Source organism: Sorex araneus, chromosome 5, assembly GCF_027595985.1.
Source record: "Sorex araneus isolate mSorAra2 chromosome 5, mSorAra2.pri, whole genome shotgun sequence".
NCBI lineage: Eukaryota > Metazoa > Chordata > Mammalia > Eulipotyphla > Soricidae > Sorex > Sorex araneus.
In genome coordinates, this window is record NC_073306.1 from 124,644,176 (window position 1) to 124,657,992 (window position 13,817).

The 13,817-nt window shown below is 45.4% G+C and overlaps 1 protein-coding gene across 6 annotated transcripts in view; it reads right to left on the reverse strand.

Moving 5' to 3' along the window:
- The window catches only part of CHD6 (chromodomain helicase DNA binding protein 6), a 198,788-nt gene that overhangs the window by 126,737 nt on the left and 58,234 nt on the right, over nucleotides 1–13,817 (reverse strand). For 4 of the 6 annotated variants that reach the window (XM_004612489.2, XM_055140902.1, XM_055140897.1 and 1 more), the window contains 2 exons: nucleotides 11,309–11,364; nucleotides 5,272–5,792 (listed from right to left, as the gene is read on the reverse strand). In XM_004612489.2, the coding sequence (XP_004612546.2) occupies nucleotides 5,272–5,792; nucleotides 11,309–11,341 (554 nt within the window). In that variant the 5' untranslated portion in view covers nucleotides 11,342–11,364. Of the gene's footprint in view, nucleotides 1–5,271; nucleotides 5,793–10,637; nucleotides 10,707–11,308; nucleotides 11,365–13,817 lie in introns of all 6 variants that reach the window. The other 2 variants (XM_055140899.1, XM_055140900.1) reach the window with 1 other exon arrangement.

Below are 13,817 nucleotides of genomic sequence, written 5' to 3' on the forward strand. Positions count from 1 at the left end.
GTCTGTGTACATTCTCGGGGCTCAGCCCAGCCTCAATGAAGACGTGCACCAAACAGAAACAGTGGACAGCTCCAAGCAGCAGAGCAAACGGCCCTGGTGTGATCCACGGTACGCCATGGCCCCCAGCTGAGCTGACTGTACCTCAGAGTGGCCCCCAAGCCCCCAAGCAATGCTGGGGAGGCCCCCATTTAAAAAACAGCAGGTGACTGACCTTTACGGAGTGGGGCAGAGCTAAGCGGATGGAATTTTACTGCCCTTTCTGTACCACAGGAAGTCTTGGGCCTGACCTTTCTACCAGTGACCACCAAAAAATAAAAAACACCTGTTTTTAAATATGAACTCTTTCTTCCAGAAAGATATCCAACTCATTGGATTTGGGAGCAAATTCTGCTTCGGGTTGACAGAGCCAAACAAACCAAATGGAGGGAAACGCTAAGGCTAAGGCACAGACACGGCCCAGCCACCACAGACATTTCTCTCTCTTTACATTCCGGGCAGATGGTACCTGAAAATGCTCACTCGGCTCTGATGGAAAAAGACAGGGCAACCCCCGGGGCTGCCCACCACCTCCTCCTCCAAGGCCCGGTCAGAGCAGCAGGCGGCCCAAGACGCACGGCACGGCCGCCCCAGCTCGGCCCGCCAGCCGCGCTCCAGGGCCAAGGGGCTGCTTTCACTCAAGGCTGCTGCCTGGAAGGGAAACAGGAAATCCACAGGCACACAGGATCATGCCATGCAGAATCTGCCGCTAAGGACGGGACCCACGGTATCACGTGATGTTCCCAAGTGAGAAATTTCTCTCCCAGCTGGGAAAATTGCAGACTCCCTGAGGAAGTGGCACGGTGCTTTTGTGCATTTCCCCCAGGCCCTCGTCAGCATGATGACCCCAGACGACCTACACCTGCCCACTTCCCTGGTCCTACTGCTGCAGCTACAGTCCCTCCCCGGCTTGCACAGTGCATCTCCCTCCCCAAAGCACGAAACAGAACTCACTGCTATAAACAGCATCTGAGAAAAGAAAACTCTGCTTGGCCCTCTCATCTGTTTAAGATGGGAGACATGCTCAATTATTTATTTACTGCCTCAGATGCCAAGATAAAAAGCCAAAATGTGGGGCAGGAAAGAAGGTGTCTGCCTTGCGCGTAGCCTACCCAGATTCAATCCTTGGTATCCATATGGTCCCCCAAGCCCTGCCAGGACTGATCCCTGAACGCAGAGCCAGGAGTAAGCCCTGAGCACTGCCAGGTGTGACCTCCCAAATTAAAAACACTCTAAATGTTGGCACCCCCTTGGTCTAAGAAGAAGGTCTAGAGAAGACGACCATCGACCACAACAACCAATTTCTTGAACACTGGAACCTCCCCCTCTTTCAACTTCCAACCTGCTACAACAGAAAAGAGGTACCAAGCATGGAAAAAAAAGTGTATTTTCCACATAAGCCAGGAGTCAAATAGTCCAGTAGAGCCCATTAGCTTTCTGTGCCTTGGACAAGCTACCTAAAAATTTCTCATCTTTGGTTATAAAGCAGAGAACCACCTATCTTAGATGGTTGTGTTTTCAAGGTGAAGAGCTCAATCTGCTTCCTAAATTCTAAGGAAAACTACAGAATTATATATTTGCAGGAAATAAACTGCATGCTAAAATATAGGTTTTATATACACGTACTATTACACAATCTGATTTTTTGTTGCAGACAGCAGTCACACATTCGTGAACACAGAGGAGTTTACAATGCAGAAATAGCCTGCTGAAGCAGGAAATGGACAAGACTGGGCACTGGAGGGCTGAGTCAATGTTATCTCTGCAAACAAGTCTGTGACACTAGCACACTCGTCTGGAGCAGCTCTCTGGAGCTGGACTTACACTCAGATCTGAAGAAAGGATGGGATACATTTCTAAGCAATGCAAAGAAACGAGTTAAGTACCTTTAAAGGCTAAGGAGACCTGAGGCTGGAGTGATAGCACAGCAGGTAGGGCGTTTGCCTTGCACGCTGCCGACCCGGATTCGATTCCCAGCATCCCATACGGCCCCCTGAGCAAGGCCAGGGGTGATTCCTCAGTGCAGAGCCAGGAGTGACCCCTGAGCATCGCTGGGTGTGACCCAAAAAGCAAAAAATAAAATCTTTAAAGGCTAAGGAGACCTATGCAGCCTGGAGTCTGTTTTAGGGAGGGGAAAGTGGGGAGAGGCAGACCCTAAGGAGGTGGCAAAAAAGAGAGAAAAGAAATAATGGATTTTGTCCTGAGCAGTACAATCAAATTTCTAAGGAGGAATAAAACATTAATGGGAATTATTATTATTATTATTACTCCTATATTCTTATGAGAAAAATTATGTATTACTCTCGTGCAAAGAACAAAACTAAAAACATATTTTGAAGTGTCAGAGTGATAGTACAGCAGGGAGGGTGTTTGCCTTGCACGTGGCTAACCTGGGTTAAATCTCTGGCATTCCATATGGCCCTCCAGCACCGCCAAGAGTAATTCCTGAGTGCAGAGCCAGGAGTAACCCCTGAGCATCGCTGGGTATGACCCCCAATTCAAAAACAAAACAAAACAAGACACACGATATTTTGAGGCCTTCTCCAGAACATTCTCATTTCTTTGCCTCAGAACCTACCAGACAGGTGAGATTTGGCAAAGGTCCAGACAACACAGGCCAGGAGAAGCAGGATTGCAATCGTGGCAGATAAACCCAATCAACCCAACCAAGGATTTAACAAGAACCATGACTGGGCCACAAATCAATGAACTTCTTCAGCCCACTCAATCAGTAAGAAAGCTGGCCCTGTGGATTAGATTGCAACTGCCTTGAAACTAAGAGGTAAGAAATTTACCACCACTAAAACATAAAGAAACAATGTGCTTCAGAGAGGTGACCTGGTGACAGCCAACACGATGGCCCAAATGAGGGGTAAAGGGTAGAAGTCCTGGAAACAGCTTTTGGGGCTCCTGCAAAACCTTAAGTGCTCAGTGAATCCTGTGTTTCCATCAAGTATCATGCAGGATCTAATCAATACCTGCTCAAGTCAAAGTCTGGATGTAAATCACTCTGCACAGCAGTAAACTGAAAACAAAAAAAATTCATAAAGAATTATATATGTGTGTATGAGTGTGAATACAACATACATATATATAATATATATATATATATATATATATATATATATATATATAATGTCCTTTTAGCACTATTCCTGCTGACCAGTAGGATCTTTAACTGAAGGACCAGAACTATTGTCTAAATATATGGAGGACATGAGATGAAAAGTCCACCAGTTAAGACCTGGGTTATACAGAAGATTCTAGTACGCTAAAAGCTAACCTCGAAAAGATTAGGGCCCAAATCCAAATTCAGAGAAAGCCTCATGTGACTTGTCAATATGCGGAACTGACGACTAGAGATAATCAGTCCCATTTCCCAACATCCTCTCACAAGGTACTTGAGACTAAATTTGTAAGTCTCAGGAGCTTCTATGTTAGCAGCCCTGATGGGCCTGGGAGAGCCAAGGGCAGAAGGAAGGCATGCTTTGTGCAAAGGAGCCCCAAGTTGGGTCTCTGGTACCACACGGTCCCCCAAACACCAGACTTTGGAGAAGCACCACTGAACACGGCCCCCAAACAAAAACTTAAATAGCAGTAACAAACAGTTTTTCAGCTCCACCTAAATTTTACATAAAATAATAAAGTTCCCTTAATAGTAGACTCCCAGCTTGTTTTATGAAATGCCTCCCCAAATGGAATTTATGGTCGTAGCTACTCATTGCCTTGTTTCAGAGCCCGGCAAATCAATAAAGCCATTAGACATCAGAAATCAACAGCCAAAGTGAACTCAAGATACTTTTGGCTTTCTCCTGCCTTCTCTACACGAACAGAACTCCCTGCTAGAGCTCTGAAATTCTCCTTTAGTTACCATCAGTTTAAAACACTGTCTTTAAGAATTCCTCTTTGGTTTCTATAAGAACGAAAAGAATTCACTCCACTAGCTCTAATTCTCTTCCTTCACACAAAGTGTTACCCTGAAGAACCACTCCAACTTCTCCAGAAACTGGAAGATGAAAGTTATTGAAAAAAAAAAAAAAAACCCAGGAACTCCTAAGGACAGGGGGAGCGGGTGTGGGGCACTTTGATGATGGAAAAGGTGCAGTTAACTCTGTACATCGAAACCATTAATGTGAGGGCTATTCTAATGCTGTTACTTAAACCACAATTTAAAGAGAAGACGGTGCTAGGACGGCATCCTCCTTCCCATTACACCATCAGAAATCTGAGCACACTGGGTAGGATCACCAGGAAACCAAGTGTGAACACTTCACTCATCAGTCAGAATCCCGGGTGTAATCCTCTGACTGTCAGAGGGAAGGAGTACCAGAAGCTTTGACTTGGATCTGCAAACTACCCACCTGGTCCCAACAAACAGTCCTTCTAAAATGGAACTTAACTATACAAGAAAGTCAAAGCGGCCGAGCCTGCTTCAGACCTCGCCTCTCTCCCTGAAACGTGTTTCTCCCCCGTGTCTGACCTGGTATAGGTTTCCTGGCCCCGTTATTTTGCTTCGTTAGCATCTCTACCAAGCTCTGCATTTTTATGGGTATCCCTGGTCTATATTCTAGCACTGCACTGAGATTTTGGAAACTTAAATTCTTCTGAAGCATAGAGAGGTCATCTATTATATGCAATGTTTTCTTTAAATGAATCAATGAATGGATGAAAAATTAAATATTCTGAACAAAGAAAAAAGACAAAAAAACCCAAAACATGGCATTTGCATGCAGAAGACAAATCCTTTACGGTCTGCCCCCTCTCTGGGCCGTGGGATCTGCACTCATCTATCTCATGTCCCGACAAGTCTCCTCTGGCCTCATCAGTCAACACTTCTTGAGCGCCTGCCTGCTCACGTGTCAGGAGCTGGAGTCGGTAGTGATGGAGAGAGACAGCCGGACATGAGACAGTTCTTTCTCCCCAGAGCTGTGCACACCCCTGGCTTTCCCTGGGCCCCCACTTCTCCTGCCCGGATAGTCTACGCTGCTGCAGAGGGAAAAAAAAAATACTGCCCTCCACAGCCACATTGATGCTCTCATCCCCCGGCCCTTGTCACGCTCCTCTACCTGACTCTCCCAATTTCTCAAGAGGCAAGGTGACAAATGGCAAGACCCGTACTACTCAAGGCTGTCCTGCTCCTATTAGAAAGTACGTTCTGCCTGGGCAGGAAGCCACAGAGTCGTGTTCTGGAGGCTGAGGCAAGGGTCGGGCCGAAGCAGGGAGAGGGGCACCCACCTGGCCTTCTTGGACTTTGTCCGGGCCGAGGAGTCCGTGCCGCTCCTCTTCTCTTTGGCCTCCTTGGAGCCCGAGGCCTCGCGAGGCTTCCGAGCTTTCTTGGCTCCGTCCTTCTGCTTGGGCTCCTTGGGCTCCTTGGCTGTCTTGGGCTCCTTGGCCTTCCTGGGTTCCTTTGGCTCTCTAGGCTCGCGCTTCCTCTTTGGCTTGGGCTCCCTGTCCTTGCTCCCCTTCGCTGCCCCCTCTTGCTCTCCGGGATCCTTTTTCTTCCGTTTCTTCTTCACGCCGGTGCCACCGCCTCCACTGTCCTCCAGTCCATTGTGGGATGTCATTTTCCGGGGGAAAAGGGTCTCGGCGTCCTCCTCGGCAGCATACAGGTCCCTCTGGGGCAAACAGTGGCTGGCGACATCCTCGGTTTTCTCTTCCTGATCGGTGCTTCCGTCACATGGGGAGGGGGATTTGTAGTCAAAATTGACAGAGGCATCAGACATTGGGGAATGATTCAGATCTTTTAAATTTGACAACTGCAAAAGAGAGGAAAACAACCTTATTACCCTTCCATGGCATGCTTTATAATAAGCATGTATGTGAATGCACAAATCTGTGTGATCCTACCTGCTAGACTTAGGGATATCGGTATATATGTCCCTAAGGATATAGCAAAAGGGATACACATTATTTGCATTTAGAACTATATTAAGCACATTATTAAATAAATTGTGTAAACATCTGTAGGATTTCTGTCTCAGCTACATGTATCTGAAACATACATTAAGTTCCGGGTCTAGAAGATCTCACTCCATGCCTAGAAAAGGCCACAGAAGTAGACTGTTCTAGAAAACACTTCTAGATACGTCACTAACAGACACAAACTCCTAGGCACTGCTGGACCCAGAACGACCATCTGTCGGCACAGAATCTCTTATCCGAACATGCTCATGAATGAAGGCACTATCGGCTATTGCTGAAGTTTTAAGGATTGAGGTTCAACTCAGTGTGCCACTTTATTTTCCCAAATCTTTGCTCTTACATATTAAAAAGCAGTTTCGGCCTTTCAGCTGGTCTTACTATCCATAAGAAAACATGAATCACTTAAAACTACTTTTTTGGCCACAGCAATAGTATAACAGGGAGGGCACTTGCTTTCCATGAGGCTGACCCAGGATCGATCCTTGGCACCCCATCTGGCCCTGTGAGCTCTGCTAGGAGAGATCCCGGAGCACAGAGCCAGGTGTAATCCCTGAGTACTGCTGGTATTCTCTTGTATGTTCAACGAATTTAACCAGGACTCAATACCAAATAACCTCTGATCTTTTGCAAAAACTAACCATGTATCCAGAAGGATGCTTACAGTATGAGACTACTAGGAAAGCTGTCACAGATGCTGAAAGCATCTCTGGAAAGGGGCATTTCAAAGCTGCTTTGAGCACTGCCAAGTAAAGGCACAGGCTCCCAAAGTGAACACTTTTAAGGAAACATTCCTTTGGAAGCAACAGTTACATCTCATATCATTTGGTCTGGTGTCATACAATGGATTTGTCATTTTACCTCCATACTGAAGTTTGCAATCATCAGATAACAACATGGTGAGACGACATACTCTACTGTGCTTGGAACAAAAAACTGAAAGATAGTCTGGGATGGACCCACAGGCATTCCAAGGAAGACAGTCAGGATCCCAAGGGCTAGGAAAGAGCATCATCTGCGAGCAGTCTGCTCTCCTCATCAGAGGTCAGCACGTGGGAAAGGGAGTGCACACTTGCCCAGAGACACTGTTTCCTGACAAGGTTCTGGCTGGCTGACCTGTGCTTTGGACCCCCAGCCCACCCTGGGTGCGAGGGAGGACTGTGTATTTCCCCTTTTCTCCAGTTCCTTTCTTTCCTAGTCTGATACTCCATAACACCGAGAATCCCAAGAGAAAAAAGATAAAAGAATTTTTTTTTTAAAGATCTTAATTATAAGTCAAGTTCAGCCTTGGGAAGCATGCCTAAATCCAGAGAGATGTGGTCAGTTTGACAGAACTCACTACTTTAAAGAAAAAACTGAAAAAAAAAAAAAAAAACCCTCAGTGTGAGTACTTCACTGCTGTTTCGGTATTGCATATGGCTGAGGAAAAGGAGAAATTAACACCACGTACGAGAAGTTAAAAGTCAAATACAAGAAAATAGTTAAGATGATTAACAGTATGATTTTTAAAATAAAAAGGAAAAGAAACTGCAAGTCAAGGAGAAGGACAGAACTCACGAAGAAGGCAGGCAGGTGGATATCAGTTGTGCTAACTGCTGTACAATCATTATGTAATAATCACAGCAGTAATTACACTTACTGCACACAGACATGGTCAGAATTATGTAAGGCAAGTTTGTGGTATCTGTAATCCTGACTGCAATCCTACAAGACTGGTGTAAAGATATTTATCATGCATATGAAAGATGATTGAAGTTGAGTGATGTGTTCAACACCTACATCTAATAAATGGAGTGCTGAGATCTGCCCCAAAGCTGCTGCTCACTGCACTGGCACTTTATGACATCCTTGGGAAGCCTAATTATGACCAGGCCAGAAGGATCTGACTTGGGTAGAAATGTTAAAGGTGAAAGCACAAGAAAGTTCAGATCATCTTTTAGGAAACTTAACATATACCAACCTGACGTCCCAGCAATTCCACTCCCGAAAATCAGAGGTGGGTGTCTAGCCTGATTCTCATTTTACAGACAACATAATCAGTTCAAAATAATGAAGCCATTCATCAAGGCTACATCCTACGGAGTGGGAGAGCTAAAAAACCCTTCAGGGAGAAGAAGGAAAGTACTCAGTACCTGTCTTTTTTTTTCTTTTTTTAATTTTTTAATGAATCACTGTGGGTAACAGTTACAGACTTACAGATTTTTGTGCTTACGTTTCAGTCATACAATGATTGAGTGCCCATCCCTTCACCAGTGCCTGTTCTCCACCAATGTTCACAGTAACCCCCCCCACCCCCCACCCCCCCGCCTCTGTGACAGGCACATTCCCTTTTACTCACTCTCTCCTTTAGGGTGTTGCGGTCTGCAATGCAAGTATTGAATGGCCATCATGCATACTTTCGGCACCCATATGCCATCCCGAGCGGGCCCTCAAAATACCCTATACTTGATGGTCCCTTCTCTAGCTGAGCTGTATTTTCCCCCAGCTTGTGAAGCCGGCTTCCAAGCCATGGAGCAAACCTCCTGGTACTTATCTCTACTATCCTTGGGTGTTAGTTTCCCATTCTAGTACCTGTCTTGTTTTAGAAACCAAGTTTTATTCCTAAACCACTATGACTTCAAGCAAACTGAAAACCCAGTAATTCAATTTCCTAATCTGCGGAAGTGGAGTGATGTTTGTTCTAGTGATCCAAGTCAGGAGGAAGTTCCCCTAAAAAATTCTTGTGCCAAACACATGTTCACTAGATAATAAGACTGAAAAGGATTACTGTGTCCCTTCCCTTCTGGGCTCACCTATAATCTAACCCTAATTATGGACTACCACAACAGACCCCGGGACCAGAACTGAGACCATCTTGGGCCCGTACCACTGCCACCTGCAAAGGTCTAGGCAATGCCTCGGTGAAACAGGTCTACATAGAAAAGGAATGTGGAAGGGCCAGTGGATAGGGTACTGAGTTTGCATGCAACTGACCAGGGTGCAATACCCAAAACCTGTTATGGTCCCCTGAGATTCACTAAGAGTGATTACTGAGCACAGAATCAGGAATAAGCCCTAAACACTGCCAGGTGTGACCAGAAAACCAAAACAGGAATGTGGAGCCGCGGAGATAGTATAGTAGGCAGAGTGCTTGCCTGACACGATGCCAACCCAAATTCAATCCCTGGCACCAACCCAATTTGGTCCCCAAAGGCCCTCTGGGAATGATCCCTGAGTGCAGAGCCAGAAGTAAGACTTGAGCACGGCTGGGTGTGACGTCTCCAAGGATAAGGCTGAATTTATCTAAAATCACATAGCTACGTAGTAGAGTTAGTTTCAATCCTGCCCATCTGAAATCAACTCCCTAGTGCAAATGCATTCCAGAGCATGCACAATGCCACTCTCTCCCCACATGCAAAACTGAAGTCTGGCAGATTTTAGCCTGGTTGTGATTTTCTGTTTTCCTGCTCTAAGCTCCCTGCAGTTCAGTAGTCAGGACAACCTATCACCTGTAAATACTAAGAGAGGAGCTGGACCAACACCCCCTGACACGCTCTTCTATGTATCTGACTTGCTCCTTAAAACATTATTAAGGAGTTTATTAAGGTTATTAACTTCATAACAAAAACTCCACCCTGCTCATTAACATTACTGAGGATTACAATGAAAAGCCACCTTGCCAAGGCTGCATTGTAACTCGAAGGCATGCCAACGTCTTCCTATGAACTGGCAAAAATCTCAAAAGAAACCCAAACTCAGGGCCAAAGAGGAGACAGAAGGTGGAGCACCCACGTACTCTTGGGTGTGGCCCCAACAACACCTCCCCACAGACAAAGAAGCCAAAACCCACTCTGGAGTTACGTTAGTAAAGACTGTCACTGTCAACTGTCACTGTCACTATCACTGTCATCCCGTTGCTCATCAATTTGCTCGAGCGGGTACCAGTAATGTCTCCATCATGAGACTTCTTGCTACTGTTTTTGGCATATGGAATACGCCACGCGTAACTTGCCAGGCTCTGCCGTGTGGGCGAGATACTCTCGGTAGCTTGCTGGGCTCTCCGAGAGGGGCGGAGAAATCGAACCCGGGTCGGCTGCATGCAAGGCAAACGCCCTACCGCTGTGCTATCGCTCCAGCCCATTAGTAAAGAAGAATTAAATAATCAGATGTGCAAATTGTTTAAAGGAAAATAAGCCTGCCCGTGTATCATAAATGACAGCAATTCCAAGAGCCTGGGGTGCTCGCTAGTGTTGAGGAACAGTGACATTAGAAGGATGTACTATCGTCTACACAGAGTGATAGATAATCCACCTTTCTGAGGAACCAAGAAGGTTCTCCTCCATTCTGCTAAACTAGGTAGCAATGGAAGCTCTTGGACACACAGTTGTGCCCACCAGTCTGAGGCATCCCCGGTAGAATGTCCTGGCAGACCGAAAGAACTAGATTCTAAACAGTGTTTGTCCACCAGCTGATGCTTCTGAGAGTTAGAAAGTGAGAGGAATCCATGTGTAGACGACACTTAGTCACTGTGATTCCTGCAGAGAACTGGCAGTCAATGAGGCAACTATTTCCCCCAAACAAATTCCTTCGTTTTAGTTTCACAAAGACTAACCCAGTAGGAATCGACCAGTGTTCCCCCTTCCTCTGCCTACTCAGTGCACCTCGGGATTGGAACAGAGAAGAAAGAGGCTGGATCCACCCACCCAGTTTGCACAGGGTTCCGGTGAAGGGGAGGAATTCACATCTCTCCGTTACCACGTGGGCAATCAGTTCTGCAAAAGGAAAACCAATCCATCAGAGAGAGCTACTTCACCTCGCTGAGCCATGCTGGCCAGGATGCCTGGTTCCCTGGAATATGTCACCGCCCAACATACAGAATGTGACAGAGATCCTTGGAGGATGGGTCACACAGGCCAAAGGTTTTGTCACCTCTTCTCCTCATCCAGAAACTAAAGTCAAACTGTTGGTGTTTATATTCTTCCCACAAGCTACCTATATTCTCTGAGGAAGCTTCCACAAAGTGATATAAATAAAAGTTTTATTAACGAGTGTGTTTAACTATCCAAATATTCAAATTATTCAAAATATTCAAATTATTTTAAATAAATTGATCACATCCCTCATTCATAAAACTTAGAACTGTTCCAGGGGAGAAAAAGTAACTATTATTGTTATGGAGCTAAGCTGAGTCTAAGTTAAACTCCCGCAAGTCGTTCAAAACACAGTTAGTCTTTTGGTGACCACATGGCAAAGAGGACGGAAGCAAAGCAGCAGGGTAACTATGAGAAGTAAGTCAAAATTGCCGATGTCTTTTCTTGTTATTAAAGAACAAAAAAATAAAAAGCACTAGTACATGCAGGATACAATCACTTACCTGCTTCTCTTTCTTCTGTATTTTCATTATCATCTATTGAAGGAAGGTACTAATTTCTGTAAAACATAAAAGGCAAATATGATGATAAAATCCAAAACATTTGGACTAGCTCAGGAGTAACTGTGATACACAAGGCGCACAGGGAACGGATGGTTGAAGGACAGGTACAGACACCTGTAACCAGCAGTCTTCTATGCCGACAACCCGAAGAGCCTCAAGCCCATTGAACGCCATCCCAAGTCCTACAATTTACAACTCCTGATGGGGTGGAATCAGATACAACTTTGTCAGCAAAACAAATTACCAAAGATGCCGGCATATTTAATCACAAAGGAAAAGAAGAGGTACCAAAAATAATGATATAGAGAGGGACAAAGATTACCCCCTCACTCTGGGGGTAAGTGTGAAGAAAACCAGTAAAGGATATCTGCAACTGATAAACCAAAACATACACAAAAAAACAATGAAGAGCTGAGTTCAGAGCAGTTCTCCTGAGGGAGTCAGACACTGGGATGACAGGATGAGTCTCTAGCATTTTTCATTTGCTCTTGCAGTGTTTGATATTTTAAAACAACGGGCATAGAAATATTTGACAAAGCTCATCCTATTCATAATTCAAACAAATTTTTATATGACAAGTTCACCTGTATACACCCTGGGATTGAACCTCTGTCCCCACCCAAACCATGACACCATCAAAGGCAGAACTTTTCTCATAAATGACTTCTGAGAACCACAGAGTAAGAGCAATTGTCTCTGGTGCCCTGTAAGTGCCCTATTGTGTAGGGGAAGAGAGAAACGCCTCAGCTCTCACACTCTCACCGCTCTCCTACACAAACGGTGGGCACAGAGATCTCAGCTCAGTGTCTGGGCCGAGATGCAAACACTGCGAATTTAATGTTTACCTTGATTCTTTGGACATCCGGAGAGCTGCGCATGGCCGCTCCCTCAGGAAACCACCCCAGAGGCACGTCCTCCTCCTCACGTTCCTAAGAGTTTCCCACCCATGCACCAAGGCAATGTAGAGCCATCCCGTTTTCTAAGTGACATCAAGGAGTGTGTGTATGACGCGAACAGAAACACGAGCTGTGTCTAATCTCCATCATTCTTGGGGCCACAATTAGAGGCTATCAATTTAACACTTGTCCACGTAAGTCCCCGACCCCCTCCCCCTGGAGCACAGTCCCTTCCATTCCCCCCTACCCCTACCCTGAGCCCAGGTCAGAGGCATTTCCTATGAAAGGATTGTAAAACGTTACCAGGATATTGTTAAAGGACACAGGGCCATGGAGGTAGCAAAGTGACAAGTAGGCACAGTCAAGAGCAGAAGGGATGGCGCAGAAAAGAACTGGCCAAAGCAGGAAAAGAGGTATGAATCGTCAAGAATGTTCCAAAGAATCACTCTGAGGAATTAGCATTTGGTGAATATCAAGCATTTGGTGGATATTAGCATTTGGGGAACATCATATCAAGAAAAATAGCACAGTGGGTAGGGCTCCTGCCTTGCACATGGCATCCAGGTTCAATCCCCAGCACCACTGTGGTCCCCCTAAGAGTAATCCCTGAGTGCAGAGCCAGGAGTGATCCCTGAGCACAGCCAGGCTTGGCCCAAAGAAGAAAAACAAAACAAAAAAGGGAATGTTACCTCTAATCTAATAATAATAAAGAGGCAGTTCTAGGTAAATTTTGTTAGTATAATTTATCTCATTTACCTCTCAAATTCAATTGACTAGACAAGAAAACCAATACACTAGCCAATCACTAAAAGCCACAAATCCTCTTATGTACTTAAATAAAAATTATACCCAACAAAATGAATTCATTAAAAAATATTCCAATGGCAATAAAAATTCTTCTTAATATTAAAAATATATAATGTAATAGATATATCAAAAAAACATAACTTCCAGCTGAGTTAGAATTAAAATTAACATTGGGGCCAGAGCAACAGTACAGCTGGTAAGATGCTTGCCTTGCTCGCAGCTGTCTTGGGATCATTCTCCCAGCACCACCATGAGTGACCCAGAGTGCAGAGCCAGGAGTAAGCCCTGAGCACCACCAGTGTGGCCCAAAAACAAACAAACAAACAAACAAACAAAAAAGGAATTCAAGTTAGCAAGATCCAACACTGCCAGGAATGTGGCGAAAACATCCAACAAATCACTGCTAGTGGCACGCTTGTTTCGAAAGTCACTGGAACGAGCGATGATTCCCTGGACCTGTCTCCTGAAGTGTGCCCAGGCAGCACACCACAAAATACATGACCTTGGGGGCTGGAGCGATAGCACAGCGGGTAGGGCGTTTGCCTTGCACGCGGCCGACCCGGGTTCAAATCCCAGCATCCCATATGGTCCCCTGAGCACTGCCAGGAGTGATTCCTGAGTGCAGAGCCAGGAGTAACCTCTGTGCATCGCCAGGTGTGACCCGAAAAGCAAAAAAAAAAAAAAGAAAGAAAGAAAAAACATGACCTGTCCCAATATTTTATTTGCCCAATTCACTTTTAGGAATC